The sequence below is a fragment of the Sminthopsis crassicaudata genome, chromosome 4 (genome assembly GCF_048593235.1).
Source record: "Sminthopsis crassicaudata isolate SCR6 chromosome 4, ASM4859323v1, whole genome shotgun sequence".
Taxonomy (NCBI): Eukaryota; Metazoa; Chordata; class Mammalia; order Dasyuromorphia; family Dasyuridae; genus Sminthopsis; species Sminthopsis crassicaudata.
The window spans coordinates 275,691,137-275,709,599 of NC_133620.1; the positions used below are offsets into that span (position 1 = coordinate 275,691,137).

Genomic DNA, 18,463 nt, shown 5'->3' on the forward strand with positions numbered 1-18,463 from the left:
GCCATCTTAGCCAATCTGACAGGTGTATAATGTTATCTCAGAGTTGTCTTAATTTGCATTTCTCTGATCAATAGTGATTTGGAGCACCTTCTCATATGACTAGAAATAGTTTCAATTTCTTCATCTGAAAATTGTCTGCTCATATCCTTTGACCATTTATAAATTGGAAAATGGCTTGATTTCTTATAAATTTGAGTCAGTTGTCTATATATTTTTAAAATGAGGCCTTTATCAGAACCCTTGAATGTAAAAATGCTTTCCCAACTTTAGTGCTTCCCTTCTAATCTTGTCTGCATTAGTTTTGTTTGTACAAAAACTTTTTAACTTAACAATCAAAATTATTTTGTGATCAATAACTAATTCCTTCCTCCTCCACCGATCTGAGAGGTAAACTATCCTATGTTCTTCTAATTTGAAATTTTTCTAATTGTTTACATCTGACTTTGTGTGGAAAGTGTTTTGTAGTTTTACTTATATAGTTCCTGACTTTCCTTTGGCAGATAAGACTCCCAAATATTTTATACTATTGACAGTTATTTCAAATGGAATTTCTCTTGTATCTCTTGGTTTTGTTAGTAAGAATGCTAAAGATTTATGTGGATTTTATTTTGTATCCTGCAACTTTGCTAAAGTTGTGGATTATTTCTAATAGCTTTTTGTTGATTTTCTGGGGTTCTCTAAAGTATACCATCATCTGCAAAAAGTGATAATCTGTTTCCTCATTACCTACTCTAATTTCTTTAATTTTTTTTTCTTCTTTTGTTGCCAAAAATAGCATTTCTAATAAAATATTGAATAGTAATGGTGATTAGAGGGCAATCTTGTTTCACCTCTGATCTTATCGTGAATAGTTCCAGTTTATTCCCATTACATATGCTACTTGCTGATGGTTTTAAATAGATGCTACTACTTTAAGGAAAAGTCCATTTATTCCCATACTCTCTATAGTGTTTTTAGTAGGAATGGATGTTGGATTTTATCAAATGTTTTTTCTGCATCTATTGAGATAAATCATGTTTTTTGTTTAGTTATCAATATAGTCAACTATGCTAATAATTTCTTCTAATATTGATGCAGCCCTGCATTCCTGGTATAAATCCTACTTGGTCATGGTGTATTATCCTAGGGATGACTTTCTGTAATCTCTTTGCTAATATTTTAAGACTTTTATATCAATATTCATTAAGGAGATTGGTCTTTAATTTTCTTTCTCCATTTCCATCCTAACTGATTTAGGTAACAGAACCATATATATTTGTGTCATAAAAGGAATTTGGAAGGAATCCTTCGTTCCCATTTTTCCAAATAGTTTATATAGTATTGGAGTTAATTGTTCTTTAAATACTTGGTAGAATTCACATGTAAATACATCTGGTCCTGGGGATTTTTTCTTAGGGATTTGATTAATAGCTTGCTTTTTTTTTTTTTTTTTTTTTTTTTAAATGGGACTATTTAAGTAATTTATTTCCTCTTGTGTTAATCTGGGTAATCTATATTTTTGTAGATATTCCTCCATTTCACTTAGGTGAAATTTATTGGCATAAAGTTGGGCAAAGTAACTCCTAATGCTATAATTTCCTCTTCATTTGGTGTCAAGTTCTCCCTTTTCATTTTTGAGACTAACAATTTGATTTTCCTCTTTCCTTTTTCTAATCAAATTAACTAAAGGTTTATCTATTTTGTTAGTTTTTTCATAAAACCAACTCAAGTTTTATTAATTCAATAGTTTTTTTTTTAATTTCAATTTTATTCATCTCTCTTTTTATTTTTAGAATTTAAAGTTTGATATTTGGTTGGGGAGGTTTTGTTTTTTTTTTCTAGTTTACTTGCAAGCTCAATTCATTGATTTTCTCTTTATTTTATGCAAGTAAGCATCTAGAGATATAAAAATTCCCCCTTATTACCACTTTGGCTGCATTCCACAAATTTTGGTTATCTTGACTCATTATTTTCATTCTCTTGGATGAAATTATTGTGTCTATGATTTGCTGTTTCACCCATTCATTTTTTAGAATGAGATTATTGAGTTTCCAATTAAGGTCTATTTTCTCCTGGCCTTATATTGCATTGAATTTTTATTGCATCATGACCTGAAAAAAATGCATTTATTATTTCTGCCTTTCTGCTTTTGATTTTGAGGTTTTTATGTCCTAATATATGGTTGATTTTTGTATTTTTGCCTTTTACAAAAGGCAAATTTGCCAAACCTCCTGTTTGCAACCAGGATAGAGTGGGCTAAGAGGCACATAGAAGATTCCCAAGTGCAGGAAAGCTACAACGCTCTGAATCTCTGTTCCAGCTTCTTGCCCCAGTCTCACTATGTTGTGGTCTGGGTTCAGCAAATTGTTCCCCTGCCTGATTGAAACAGACCTGCTCTGAAGTTCTTCCAAAGGATCTTCTTCTAGAAATGTGTACTCCAAATATTTGTGGATACTTTGACTTCAAATCAGTTTAGAGGCTTAATTTGGTGTTGGTTTGAGAGAAGGTTAGAGGAAGTCATAGAAAATCATGTCTACTCTCCACCATATTGGCTGGTAACACATTTTGTATAACTTTAGAGATATAGGTCACAACCCTGGTTTCAGGTAAGTGTTTTAAAAGTCAAATAAGACAGACTGGAGACTGGTGAATGTACTTTCCTGTTTCTCGATCCTAAATTAAGAGTTTTAAAGAAGCAAAACTTGATTAAATATTTAGAGGGTTGAATTATAGGATATTAGGAAATACTAGTTAGAATGAATAGGATAAAAAAATAACTAAAATCATTTGGATGTTGGTAGTTTAAAGAAAGGCAGTACAGAAATGACATCTGGAAAGCAGGCAGAAGTCTAACTCCTATATTAGCAACTACTTCATTATCTAGACACTGTGACTAAGTATATTTAATTTTGTAAACTGTTAGGTTAATTTGGAATTTCTCATTTCATTCCAAACATAAGCCTGAGTCAGACCTGTATTACCCCATGCCTGAAACCATTATATCTGCTCCAACCTCCCTTTTCTCTCTTCAGTTTTGACCCTATTGTTGAACAATTCAACTCTTCATTGTCCTGTCACCTTTGATTCTTGGCTCTTTTATACCTCAGATTGCTTGTTTTTGCTGCTACCACTCTACCTTTTGTCTAGGCTGCAACTGGAGTGCAACATGTCACAATTTTAGGAGGATATCAATAACCAGAAAATGTTCAAAAGAAGGGACCCAGCTGATGGAAGGAAGCCTGGAGTCCACGTCATAGGAATATTTGTGAAAAGAACTAGAGCATTTATTTGGCCTCAATGGAAAACGTAATTGTCTTCAAATATGTAAAGAGCTGTCATGTGAAAAAGGGATTGTTTGGCTCTAGAGAATAGTGTCAGAAGCAACGTGTAGAAGATGCACAGAAGCAATTTTACCATTTCTACGAGGAAAAACTTCCTAATGGTTAATTAGGCTTATCTGGAAATGAATGGTTTGCCTCAGGAAATGACAGGTACCTTCATTGAATATCTTCCAGCAGAAGCTATATGACAACTAGTCAAGAAGATTGCAGTGAGGTTTCTTATTGGATATGGATTACACTAGATAGTTCCTGAGATACATTCCAATGCTGAGATTCCATGAACCTTGCTCCTTTTATAAATAATGTTATTAACTTTAAATATTAAAAGGGATATATTCCTATTTTTCTTTCCTCTTTCCATTTGTGTCTCCTCAAATCTCAACTCTGAAGTTAACAAAATAATCTTCAATATGATCTCCTTTTGCATTCTTTTTACTTCTCACAGAAACTTAGATTTCTCTGGATGTTTAACCTCTGAGCCAGTTTTCCCAGGGCAAACTGTACCTTTTCCAATATGACCTAACACACTGAACCAACCTGAGGACTTGGCATATCCTGGGCTCGCCACTGCACCACTACCATCATTCAGCACTCTCTAGTCATTCAGGATTCACCACATCTGTCTATTTCAGTTCACCTGATACTATAATCTACTGCCTTCCAGACTATTATTTCCTTGTCTTAAGGAATTTAGTACTTGACACAAAGTTTCTAACTCTCCAATCCAATCCTTGCTCTGACATTTTTGATACTTCAATTTAATAGTGAGATCCTTTCAAATACCCTGGGGCCTCCCAGTTCATCAACCTCCTTAGCTGCCATGAGCCACATATATTTCAGTCATCCATAAGATTTTTATATCTTATATGTTTATAGGGGCAACATCTACTATATAAGGTGGTCTAGAATTTCTTAAAAGACTTACTTGAATGAAGGATAGACTACTTTTTCCTTAAAATGTGCTGAAATTTTCCTTAAGACTTAATTGGCATTATATAAGAAATGATCAGCAGGATGATTTAAGAAAGGCCTGTACAGACTTGCATAAATTTGTGCTGAGTGAAATGAGTAGAACCAAGAAATCATCACTCACAAGATTATGTGATGATCAAGTTGAATGGATGTCACTCTTTTCAACAATGAAGTGACTTAGGCCAATTCCATAAACTTGTGATGGAGAGAGCCATCTGCATCCAGAGAGAGGACTATGGAGATCGAATGTCTATCATAACTTAGTATTTTCACCTTTTTTGTTGTTTGCTTGCTTTTTGTTCCCTTTTTTTGTTTCCCTTTTTGATCTGATTTTTCTTATACAGCATGATAAATGTGGAAATTTTTAAAGGAAGAAATGCACATGTTTAACATATTGGATTACATGTTGTGTAGCTGTGACAAGGGGGAGAGGAAGAGAGAAAAATTAAATCTTTTGTGAAACTAAGTACAATATTCCTTTCATTTTACTACTAAATAACTCACTTAAAAAAAACCTTGAAAGTAAATTTAAAAAAAAAAAAAATCACCCTCTGAAAATCCAAGGTTATGTTTCATAGATAATATAGTTGAACAGAATTCCTACAGTTAGCACAGAAAAACTGAATAAAAGTTTGAACATTAGATTTGCCTCTTTTTCAGTGGAATTTCAGTAAAAGCTTCAACCACTGAGGTTAGTTATTGTTCCTCAGTAATGAGTCCTGTGTAATTTTATGGGCAGCAAGGTAGTACAATGCATGGACCCAGGAGTCAGGAAAGATTCAATGTTCCTAAGTTCAAATCTGAGTTCAAATATGTACTATCTGTGTGACCCTTGACAAGTCATTGAGAAAGAATATGGCAAGTCACTCCAGCCTCTTTGCAGAGAAAACCAAAAGGGTCATGAAGAGTTAGACACAATTGAACAAAAATCCAACTCCTTTTCTATATTGCAAATGCCATAAAACAATAGGTTCATATATATAAGAATTAACCTCTCATCAACATTAAAAAAAAAACAAAACCCAAAAACTTAAAAACAGTAAAGCATGAATAGAACGTTCTCCTTTGGCTCAACTTCTTAAAATATGAGTATCCTTCAAGCTTTGTCCTTGACCCTCCTTCTCCTCTTTCTCTCTCAATCTGCTCTTTCTCTTTTGGTGATTGTATGTAGTCCCATGACTTCAATTAACACTTGCCTTAGCTCATATGTGTTACATAGCATGTTTCTGTCATACTATAACTTTCTAGCTCCTGTTATTTTTCAGCCTTCTTCTGTCACCATGCTCTTGCTTATGACATACTTTAATGCCTAGAATTAATCCTCTTTTCCCCAAGTCGACTTCACTATCTGTTGAAGCCTTTCCCTTCCTTGTAAGACCATGTCAGATGTTATGTCCTTCATGAAGCATTTCCTGAGGTTCTCTATCTTCCTAATAGCTCCACCTTTACCCTGGCAGTTGAAGTTGATCTCTCCCTCAGAGTAATTTGACTGGAAAAATTTTTTGTACTTTCCACATTTTGTCCTTTGTAACATAGTTATTTGTGTACATGTCTTTCCTTCCATTAACAAGTTGTATGTTCTTTATCTTTAAATTCCTAGTGCCTATGAAATAGTAAGCACTCAATGTTTATTTAATTGATTGCTCTGAAATCAGAGTGAGGTTCCCTGGCTCTCAGGTTAGCTTTAGACCAATAGCACAGTTTCTGACAATAATTACAGAATTACAGAATAGCTCCTCCAAGGGAGTAACTCCCTACAGATTTGTGTCTAGACAGTTTCCTAAATTTAGAGCCAACAAGTATCCAATATTCATTTTCTAATGAAATGGCTAATTTTAACAGAAATAATGTTACAAAAGTATTCTAAGAGTATAAAAATGATGCCTGTTACTGATAAAGAGAAAGCTAGTCATAACAATGTTAACACTTGTTAACTAGGATGAAAGGCTTTAGGACACAGAATTCTAGGCTTTGGGGGAATTAATAAGAGTCCTAATATAGAAACATTTAAGAACAATACAACATACTACTCTTTGAACTTTCTGAGATAGATTCTGGAAATATCACAAGTCCTTGCAATCAAAAACAAAATAAAGCTTTTTTTTATATTTACTTTGTCCTACAGTTCCAGAGTTCAACAATATATAAAGAGATTTGTGCTATTATCTTCTTTAATCCTCACAAGAACTCTATGAGACAAATACTAAAGATATTTTTACATGTTATATCATTATGGGGGAAACTGAGGCTGAGAGCAACTAAGTAATTTGTTTGTAATTTTTAAATGTTGGAGGTACATTTTGAACCAGTCTTTTCTGATTTAAGTCCTATGTTCTACCCACTGACTATATTACCTGCCTCCCTTTGTCTAATGTGTTGGTTTTTTTTTGACTTACAATTGTTACTTACCTTATTTAGTGCTTTTAATTTATCAAAGCACTTTCACAAAGATTCCTCATTATTTTATTTTCATGAAGGTATGAGTTTTGTACCAGAAATAAAGAACTTGACAAAGCATTAAAATTACATCACACTAAACTAAGTTTAAAAAGGAAAAATAAACGAGGTGGTTCAAGGAACTTTCAAGGCTTGTGATGGAAAAAGCCATCCATATCATGAAAGAGAACTATAGACTCTGAAAGTGGATCACAATATAGTATTTTCACCTTTGTTGTTGTTTGTTTTCTTGTTTTTTTCCTTTCTCATTTTTTCCCTTTTTGATCTGATTTTTCTTACACAGAATGATAAATATGGAAATATGTTCAGAAGAATTGCACATATTTAACTTATATTGGATTACTCCTGTCTAGAGGAGGGAGGGAAAAAGGAAAAGAGATGATGAAAAATTTGGAACACATATATTTTGAAACATAAAAAGCTATTATTATAAATAAATAAATAAATAAATAAATAAATAAATAAATAAATAAAAAGGAAAAAGAGAAACTCAGATTCTGTTCCCTATTTACAACAGTAGTCTCCCCAGGCAAATCTAAAAGAAATTGGCTTCTTTCTAATTTCATAATTCCTTCTGCCTGGAATAGAAAGGTGTCTCTTTTCCAAGTGTTATTTTCTTTAAAGTTACTTTCTTTTCAGTGAATGCAGATTTATCTGTAAAAATTAATCCTAAGAATTAGCATGTCTGAGGAAACCAGGTTCCAAAGGCAGGAAACAGTATTACTATGTTGTTATGGAAGTACCTTTTTGAATAGACCCCTCCAGGGCCCTAGTGCCATTGGGAAACCCCTGAATGTAGGTGCTTGCCAACAAGTTTGCTGTGATAGGCTGAGCTTGCAGCTTTTGCAGTCTCTCTTGTACAGCATTAGTTAGATCTACGTAGGCCTCATCGATGCTTGAACGCTCAATCACAGCAAAACGAGACATCACCTTCATCACTTCCACACTGGCCTCTCGGTACCTGAAGATTATAAAAATCATTGGCTGTTGGCCAGGAGCCTCGGTAATGACAGCATGTTGATCCTTTTCCTGGTTCTGCCACTGGCATTCTGAGAGAACTGAAACAGGTTTCTCTTTTTTTTGTTTATAAAATGAACACCACCAACTTAACTTGGATTTTTATAGAAATTACAATTTGATTATAAGTAAAACATTCAAATGAGCAAAATGCTATAAAAAGCACTTTAATATATTATAATTATTTGGGATAGGAAGAAGGTACTCAGATATCAAATCTGGAAAAAGGTTATAAAGGGTACAAAAAAAAAAAAAAAAACAGAAAAGGATACTATAAACTATATTTTTCTTTCTTTCTTTCTGAGGCAATTGGGGTTAAGTGACTTTCCCAGGTCACACAGCTAGGAAGAATTAAGTGTCTGAGACGAGATTTGAACTCAGGTCCTCCTGACTTCAGGGCTGATGTTCTATCCACTGTGCCACCTAGCTGCCCCAAACTATATAAACTATAAAAAGCACTGTAAAGGTAGTGCTTTTTCAAATCTTCCTAAAGTAAGTTAAAATTACTATATGGAAAGCATGGAATTTTCATGAACATATTATGTTGTTTATTTGATAATTGTTAAGAAACATAGCTGTATATAAAAGAATTATTTCTTTATAAACTCTTCTTTGTATTATGTACAATGAAAAAGAAATTCCAAATTTATTTTTTCTCCTATAAGGAAAAATAAGCCCTGACAGTTAGATAGCACAGTGGATAGAGCACTAGCCTCGGAGTCAGAATGACTGAGTTCAAATCCAAATTCAAACACCTGATACTAGCTATGTATCCCTGGACAAGACATTTAACTCCAATTGCCTTGCCAAAAAAAAAAAAAAAAAAAAAAGAGAGAGAGAGAGAGAGAGAGGGAGAAAACAAAACAAGTTGTTTTTTTTATTCCTTTAACTTTTCCAAGTTACTTTTTTCAAGACTTAGAATTCCTTATTGTGAAGATCAAATTAGCACCCTGGATACCTTAGAATCAGCCAGAGTCAGGATAAGCAAAAGTCCTTGGTCTTTACTCTTGGTCTTTGGGGTAAAAGTATATTGGATGGATGCAAGATCTGCATTCTTTCTCCTCTCCTCCTCTACCACCAAAGGTAACCCTGTCTTCTCTTACTCCACCCCCTAATCCTTCCCACAATTCTCTGTATACACCAAAAGATAGAACCAGCACAGAATAGTGGGAAGGGCCATTTTCCAAGCATATGCTAATAGAGTATTGTCCAATCAGCAATTAGCCTTAAGTGCTCAGTTGTCTGACCTTAGTGCATCAACTCAACTTTCAGCCCTTTACACTTATTGCTCTAAATAGCCACACATCTTTTTCTGATTCACCATTCCAGATTCTCAAAAAGATGTATTATTACTCAGATAATAAGAAATTCATGATAAAGAATTAAGAAATCATGGATTCTTTAAGTTGAAATACAGCTTGACTTATACCTTTACCATATAGATGAATATTTATATTGTTTAAATTTCCTAGTAAATGGGGTTCAATAATTTCCTTAATATCTTATTCCATTGATAATATCAGTCTCAACCAACTGACCATTCAACCAATGGTCAGAAATTCCAGCTGCTTTAACTTGAATTCTCCCTGCTGGAATGTAAAAGCCATTTCTTAAGTCTGTTAAATTTTGTCTCTAGTAATCCTTTTGTAGAATATTGTCATTATCCTTTATGACTTCAGAACTCAAAATTCTTCCTCTAAATATCAATATAATAATTTTTTGAACTAAAGCAGGATTTTTATCCAGATCACCCCTTTTTATTTCTTCAATTAAAATAATCAAGATCCTTTAAGTTTCCTCAAAGGAAATACATTTCAACCAATTGGTTATTCTGCTGGGCTTTCTGGACTTTCTCCATGCTGTCTGTGTCCGTGATGGGCTGTGGGCTATATATATTTTAACAAACATCTGATCAAATCAATCTGTGAGGGAATTACCTTGCAATTTCCAAATAGTATTTTATCTTAGCACAGGTACATCTTTTATGTTATACAACCCATTCTTGAGCTAATCTTTAAATGTTTTAAATTTTATTCCCAACAAATAATAAATAGAATGGTGGGTTATATAAACATAGTAGAAGAAAAGAACATTGTAGATTAAAATACAAGTTACTATTATTTACAATTTGCTTCAGTGGTACAATAGATGGAGTGCTGGGCCTGGAGACAAAAAGCTATCTTCCTCAGTTGAAATATGGCCTTGATACTTACTTAGCTGTGTGACTGTACACAAGTCACTTAACCTGTTTCAATTCCTCAACTAGAAAATGAGCTGGAGAAAGAAATGGCAAACCACTCCAGTATCTTTACTAAAAACCCTAAATGGGGTCATGAAAAGTCAGATGTGACTGAAAAAAAATAGAACAAATAAAATTGCTTTCAAAGGCTGATCAAAGGCTCATCTGGCCTTCCTTCTGTTCTCATTTCTCTCTTTTTTTAAACAGATGCCTCAATGACTCTTCCCACCCCCCCCCTTCTATTTCTTCTTATGCTTTAATGCCATCTCCCATAGGGATTTGCCTCCATTATTTTTTAGCTATGTGATATTGCTTAAGTCAATTAACTTCTCTGAACCTCAGGTTCAGCTTTAAAAAAAAAAATACAGGCCTTACTTGCCTCATGATATTACTGCTAGAAAAGAGCTTTGTAGATCATAGAAAGTTCTTACCACCAAAATCCTTGGTGTTGTCAAATAGTTCAACATCAGAAAGTAATATGATTTTATCAATGGAATTACATTAATGAAAAGGCATTACCATGAACCTTGCTACTGCAATTCAAGAATCAAGAGAGTTTTCCATATGATTTGCAGCTATAATCTTCGCTATATGTTGTCTCCCTCATTAGAATGTGAGCTCCCTGAGAGCAGTAAGATCTCACTTTTATATTTGTAAACATAGCACTTAGCACTGTGACTTGTACCCAGGAAAGACTTAATAAATGTTTTATTAGTCATTAAGGAAGGAATGATTTCTAAAATAAAGTTCTTAGGGAAAAAAGGCAATAAAAGAACATAGATAAAGGCCTTGCCAAAGAGGATGTGCTATCCTTACTCTAATAAGAAAAAGATAATGGGTGATGAGTTTAAAGATAATGAAGAATTTTAAAGAAAGGAGAAAGATATACCTGGTTATTAGGATGATTGTTATTAATTCTTGGAATCCAAACTTAAGTATCTGGGAAAGTGATGCCATTCAGGTGCTGCCAGTTCAAAATAGTATTTAAATTCCCATTCTGGGTATAATAGACCATTAATACCAATTCCTTCCCTTTTATCCCAAACAATTTTTCTCCTTACTTGGTGAGGTCAGCTTTTCCTCGAGTCTCACGAACTTGTGCTAATAAAAGATCTGGACACAGCTTTTTAGCATCATCAGCCCACATACTTCTAGTAACTCCAAATGCACGAGCTTCATAACTGACTGCAATTATTCTAGAGAAAAAAAATGAAAAGTTACTAATTGACCACAAGCAAAATAAAAAGGAAACATTTACAGTAATAATTTACTAGATAAAATGGGAACCTATTATGAACTGTAGCAAACAGAGATGGGCAAGTGGTGCTCATTTTAAGCAATGGCACTGAATAATAAAAGGAAAAAGATGCCAATAAACACAAGTTCACTAAAGCAATGAGTTCCATAGGTACCTAAGGTGACAAAGATAGCAAATGATACATTAAACTTCAGTTATATTCACATTCAGCATTAGCAGTAGCCTAAAATATAAAAGATAATGGTTGTACTGATGGAATAGGTAAAAATGAAATACTGCAAATGTTATTGGATAGCCTATGTGTTCATGTTATCAAATCAATTCAGAGGTTTTTAAAGAAATATTTTTTTGTAATTCAAGTAATAGAATTGGTATGTTTATATTAAGTCATTCATATAGAAGGCAACACAATGAGCCAGAAGAGATAGGAAGCAGTGGTGACAGGAGGGAAATAAAGAGTTGTATAGCCCTAAAGTCTTCCAATAGGAAATGCCTAATATAACATAATAGTCTATAAAAATGTGCTTTCCTCATACAAAAGAAAAAGTAATTTCCAGGCATTATTTTATTTATAATTTACTAGGTGCTAAGACTAGCATCAAGTATTATGCTATTTCTGTATACCTTGCTAAAGTTTATAAAGAAAATAAAGTTACTTAGACTAGAATCAAGTACTTCAATGTATTGTCTATTCTATTTCTTAGATTTTTTAAGTACAGGGAAACATCAATATTATACGAGGATCAATTCTGATGAACGTGACCTTTCCAACAATAAGATGATTGATGTCAATTCCAATGATTTTGTGATGAAGAGAGTCATCTACACACAGAGAAAGAACTATGGAAAGTGTATGTGGATCACAACATAACATTCTCACTCTTTTTGTTGTTGTTTGCATTTTTTTTTTCTCATTTTTTTTCCCATTTTGATCTGTGCAGCAGATTTTTCTTGTGCAGCAAGGGAATTGTATAAATATGTTTACACATATTGAATTTAACATATATTTTAACATGTATAACTGGATTGCTTGCCATCTAGGGGAGGAGGTGAGAGTGAAAAAGGGGAAAATCTGAAACACAAAGTTATGCAAAGATCAATGTTAAAAAATTTTCTGTGCATATGTTTTGAAAATAAAAAGCTTTATTTAAAAAAAAAAAAAAAAGAAGATTTTTAAATCACTGAGGACCATAAACCAGTAGAGGGATATAGCCAAAAGGTTTTTTGAGGATTAGAGTGAGACAAATTCCTCATTGCCCACCAAACTGATTGCAGTGCTCTGGCCTTCTCTTCATGTCCCCATGCTGGGTACCTTTCCTCTTCCCCACCCCCATATGACTTGCCCCCTTTTAACTTTTTAAGTGTTGACTTCGCTATTAGAATAAAATTCTTCAAGAGTAGGAACTGTCTTTCTTTTTGCTTGTTTTTATATTCCCAAAGCTTAGCATAGTGCTACAACATCATAAGCACTCATTTAAAAAATGCTTTGTTAACTGATTGATAAAAAGACTAGAAATTGGGGAAGAATTAGGGCAAAACAAAAGATGGTAATAACCCAAGTCTAAGGAAAATAAAAAATAGAGATTAAACTTCAGAGAGACAGATTTGAGCTAGATTAGAATTATCTATAAAGCATAGTATTTCCACTTTTTGTTGTTGTAGTTTGCTTGGGTTTTTTTTGTGTTTTTTTCCACCTTTTGATATTTTTCTTGTGCAGTGTGATGAATATGGAAATATGTTTAGAAGAATCGCACATGTTTAACCTAAGTTGAATTGTTTGTTGTCTAGAAGAGGGAGGGAGAAAAATTTGTAACACAAGGTTTTTGCAATGATGAATGTTGAAAACTATCTTTGCATGTATTTGGATAAATAAAGAGCTATTAAAAAAGAAAAAGAAAGACTAGAATTATCTAAAAGAAGAATGGGAAGACTGGATACTGTGGAGAAGATTTCTGTGCAGGTAAAAGTTGGACTAGAAAGCTTCTTCCACCTCTATAATGTTTAAATATCAGAAGGCCATGAAATAGTGAAAATTCCACATTTCAAGGCACACAGAAGCCACAGTTAAAATTTAAATCATGACAGTTCAGGGAAGTCTTAATTATATCATTTAGTCCAATGTAAATTTCTAACTATGACCTGATGATGTCAAAAATAATAATGACACATACCCACCACCCTTCCATGATTTGTACTGTACAACTGCACAAGGCTTGTTTCTCAAATGTGGATTTTCCCTCTGTTCCACCTGTACAAAAAAGCAATCCATGTCCACCAGAGCAATCACACGCTCCTGCCCAATTGCCATTTTCCTGTTAACAAAAACAAAATGTTTTATAATCACTGAATCAGATGAAGATAACTAAAAAGAGATATGGGAAAACAACATTTCTATTCATATTTAAGTATTACTCTATGTTTACAACATAGAAAAGATAATCACCAGGTATATTTAGGCATGTAAAAAGCATTAAAAGGTTAGAATAAATAATTTCATTCATGAAATTACCCTTGGCTACAAAAAAGAAGTAAACTAAGAAATAGCTTTAAGACAAATTATTTTCTCTTTAATTCTAAAACATGATTACAATTTCTTTTAAAAGCATGAGTTAGTTTTTTATACAGGACAATGGTATAGAGGAGAGAAGTTATACTCACTGGTCAATCCATGGTTTAAAATAAAGTACAAAATAAAAAAATAATAACAAAACCAACCCTATATTGGGATTTCTCTTAAGATGTCTTTTTCATAGGTCCAAAATAGTGAGGAGTCTTCCGGAAAAGAGCCTATTACCATTCAAGAAAGTTTGACCTAATCATCACCAAAGAAAAACCAAATGGATAAAAAAATGTCTATTATCTAGATTATGACTACCTGTAGAGCTTATCACTCATGTCTTAGATTTAGAGTACAAATGAACAAAATGGACCTAGAACTTAAGAGAAATGGACGAGTGGCTAGGATTGCTTTCAGAAAATTGCAGAGCTTCTTTAGTAACCCTAACTTCTTCTGGATAAAAAGGTCCATTTTTAAATATATAATATCTTACTGATGTTTCAGATGTTCTTCTTGGTTTCAAATTCATTGTGAACCAGAATAAGATCATCACTAGAAAATGCATGATCATGAAGATAGCTTTAGCTTTGGTACCCTCTCTGATTGAAGGGCTAGATGTCAAAGTAAAAAAAAAAAAAAAAAAAAAAAAAAAAAAAAAAAAACCTCTTCCTAAAATCTTCCTTTATAGAAATCTCAGAAGCCCAGCTGACTCTTCAATATACTGTTTATTTGTACTTCAATATCATTATTCTCTCTACACATACCAGGGACTGTGCTCCAATTCCCCATCCCTTTTTAACTTCCTTTTGGGTATCATTTTCTCCCATTAGATTATAACCTAGCACAGAGTAGGTACTTAATAAATTTGTATTTTATTGTGTTTTATGGCTTTAAGCCATACCCACTATCACCCAGAGGGTAATGGAGAGATTCAGAGTGTGAGGAGACTGTAACATATGCATATCCTTCAAAAACTACAAAGAGAAAGAGAGAAAAAAAGGAGTATTAAAAAAATAAAAAATAAATAAAATGTTCTAGGAACATGGTAAGAACAAGAGCTAAACCAGTAGCCATCGAGTCATCCCTCAACACATATGCTTAAAATGTTGGGTGAAAATGAATATGGTTTTTGGCACATTAGATGGACCCCCTAAAATGAACTCAAAGAAGGCCAAAGATAATGTCACACAGAATTGGCAAACAAGATGGAATACTATCAACATTGCTTAGAGTGAATATCTATTCTAATGAGACCAGAGAGCCATGTGAATATTTTTAAGCAGCACCATCATTTAACCCAGATATTCCCCACATTACTGGTTTTTTCATTTTAAAAAATTATGGCTTTCATTACATCACCAAAATTTCCTCTAAGATTCTTCTCTTTTCCCACTCCCATAAGACAAGTTTTCTAAGATCCTAGACTCTACTTATTATAGGGTGCCAAACCAAATCTAGTTATGTAGGATTCCTAGCTTTTCTATCTTGTTTTTACTAACCTTATAATGTACATGAGTTCTAAAATGTGCTACCACAAATGAAATTAAATGCTTCCTAAGCTCTTAACAAGGTAGACTGCAACACCAAAAATATAGTTCTATTAAGGAAAAAAAAAAAAAAAAAATATATATATATATATATATATATATATATATGTGTGTGTGTGTGTGTGTGTGTGTGTGTGTATGTATATAAACTGCTTTATAACTTTAGTTAAATCAACTCACAAATAGATTTTTTTTCCATTAATCTTTCTGTGACAATTCTTTGTTAGCTATCTTTAAAGAAGAACCAATACAGTAATCCCTAACTTAATTTGACACCATGAGGAAATGAGATGATTTGGATTGATGAAAAAGCTTATCCCTGGACCTGGGATAAGTCACCTAACCTTTCACTGCCCCAGACTGTTGCTTTAAAGGACTACAAATTGCAGAATCAGTACTAATCTAGGAGTTTGCCCTTTGGGAATTCCCTATGCCAGGACATCATAGATCTGGAGATGTTCCCATATTCCAGTGATAGAAACAGGGATAGAAAAAGTTTAAAAAAAAAATTTCACCTGCTACAAATTTATGTTGCTTAGACTCAGCTAAGTTATCCACTTCTTCTACTCTGTTCTCATCAGTTCAGAAAGAAACAGAAAGAAATTCAAACATCTAATCCTATTCACACCTAACCAAGAATTCCTTCAACATCTCCAGCAAAGTACTCACCCATTCTTCATTCAAACACCAATGAGGAAGAAATCACTATCTTCTGAAACAACATATTCCACTTTCAGAAAACACCAATTGTTAGGTTTTTCCTTTCATCAAAATGAAACTGACTGACTCCAAATGCCTTCTGATGGCCCATAATTCTAGTAGATAACTACATCTTCTTTTTACTTCACTTAATAGAAGTTCCATACTCTAAACCACAGAACTTCTTGACATTATCTTCCATTTTTTGTTCTTTCCCACCCTGGCTTCCCCAGGACCTTGCTCCAACAATATTCCTTTCTTTTCCATTCTTTTCTTTTCTATTGGGTGCTTTCCATTTGCCAACACACACACACACACACACACACACACACACACACCCCTACCTTCTTTGGATTTGATGCTGCCTTGTCCAGCCACCATACAAATCTTTCTCCTTTAAAAACATCATGCCTCTATCCCGAAGAGATATTAAAGAAGGGAAAGGGACCCGTATGTACAAAAATGTTTGTGGCAGCCCTTTTTGCAGTGGCTAGAAACTGGAAATTGAATGGATGCCCATCAATTGGAGAATGCTGAATAAATTGTGATATATGAATGTTATGGATTATTATTGTTCTGTAAGAAATGACCAGCAGGAGGATTTCAGAAAGGCCTGGAGAGACTTACATGATGCTGAGTGAAATGAGCAGGACCAGGAGATCATTATATACTTCAACAACAATACTATATGATGATCAATTCTGATCATCTGACGTGGTTCTCTTCAACAATGAGATGGACCAAATCAGTTCCATTTGTTCCATAATGAAGAGAACCAGCTACACCCAGCAAAAGAACTCTGGGAAATGAGTGTGAACTACAACATAGCATTTCCAATTCCTTGTTTTTGTCCAATTACATTTTTTATTTCCTTCTCAGGTTAATTCTGCCTTATTTCTAACTCCAATTCTTCTTGTGCAGCAAAATAACTGAATGGATATGTATACATATATTGTATTTAACATATTTAGCATGTATTGGTCTACCAGCCATATGGGGGAGGGAATGGAGAGAAGGAGGGGAAAAGTTGGAACAGAAGGTTTTGCAAGGGTCAATGCTGAAAAATTACCCACGCATATATCTTGTAAATAAAAAGCTATGATAATATTAAAAAGAAAAAAATCATGCCTCTACCTTTATACCATTGCTTTCTTATTATCTACTTTTCTCTCTTCAGTTTTCTGTAACTTAAGTTTCCACCCCCATGAACTCTAAATGAATCTTTTCTCACTACTGACTTCCTTACTGGCAAGCCCAATGGTCTGTTTTAACACTTATCCTTGACCTCTGAAGCAATTTACGGGTGCTCTTGACATCATTTACCAACTGTTTTATAGATCTTCACATCCCTGGCTTCAGGAAGCTCACACTTTCCTGGTTATCCTCTTACATCTATAATCATTATTCTAACCTTTTCACTGCTTTCTGTACTCTTAATCAACCCTTAAAGGCAAGCTTTCCCAAAGATCTATCAAAGATTCTCTTCTTTCTGGGTTTGGGTTATATTATTCAGAATTCCCATAATCTCATTAGAATCTCCCAGCAGATTATTATTCCTTAATCTATATATTCAGTCACTCTCTCTTGAACTTAGCTACAATTCCAACAATCTGCTAGACATCTGCAACTTGATATCTCACTGCAAATTCAACATGAACAAAGTGGATCTGATCATCTTCCCACTAAAACTTTTCTATTTCTGTTGACTGCTACGTAGGTTCATAATCACAGAATCATACTTGATTTTCCCCTCTTATTTTCCCCCTCCCCCAGTTATAATCAGTTATCAAGATCTGTTAATTCTAACTCTACAATATCTTTCACAACTGTCTCTTTCTGACTCGGAGGCTACTACCTAACTTCAATTTCTCATGAATGCTAACCTAGAGACTACTATAATAAATTCTTTCTCAATCCCTCAGTTATTTCTCTTTCCCCTATTCGATTCACCCCCATTCAACACACAATGGACAAAGTAATCATTCTAATTTAAATTCCTAATCCTGGCCTATTAGCAAACTTGCATTGAAAATTATTAAAGACAAGTTTTTACCCAGATAACTTTTACAATCTCTCTCCCTTCTATCTGTTCCAGTCAACTGGAACTTGCTTAGTGATAGATCTTCTATCTTCTAATTCCAAGAATTTTAACAAACTGTCCTTCTGTGAATGGGTTACACCACTTCCTTCCAGTATCCTTCCAGAATTCTTAACTTTTTCAAAGTTTAGTTAATGTCGCCTTCCACCATGAATTCTTCCCTCTTTTTCCTAGCAGTTAAGTGTTTTGACTCTTCAAATAACCTTTCATTTATTTATCTGTGTATATATTGTATCACTGCAGTAGAATGTAAGCTTCTAGAGGTAATTACTGTTTCAGTTTTAACTTTGTAGCTCCAA

The 18,463-nt window shown here is 33.7% G+C and overlaps 1 protein-coding gene across 3 annotated transcripts in view; it reads right to left on the reverse strand.

The window, feature by feature from the left end:
* Positions 1–18,463, reverse strand: part of POLH (DNA polymerase eta) — a 44,722-nt gene that overhangs the window by 21,045 nt on the left and 5,214 nt on the right. For all 3 annotated transcript variants that reach the window (XM_074310808.1, XM_074310809.1, XM_074310810.1), the window contains exons 2-4: positions 13,435–13,575; positions 11,067–11,201; positions 7,493–7,710 (exon numbers count right to left, since the gene is read on the reverse strand). In XM_074310808.1, the coding sequence (XP_074166909.1) occupies positions 7,493–7,710; positions 11,067–11,201; positions 13,435–13,571 (490 nt within the window). In that variant the 5' untranslated portion in view covers positions 13,572–13,575. The remainder of the gene's footprint in view (positions 1–7,492; positions 7,711–11,066; positions 11,202–13,434; positions 13,576–18,463) is intronic.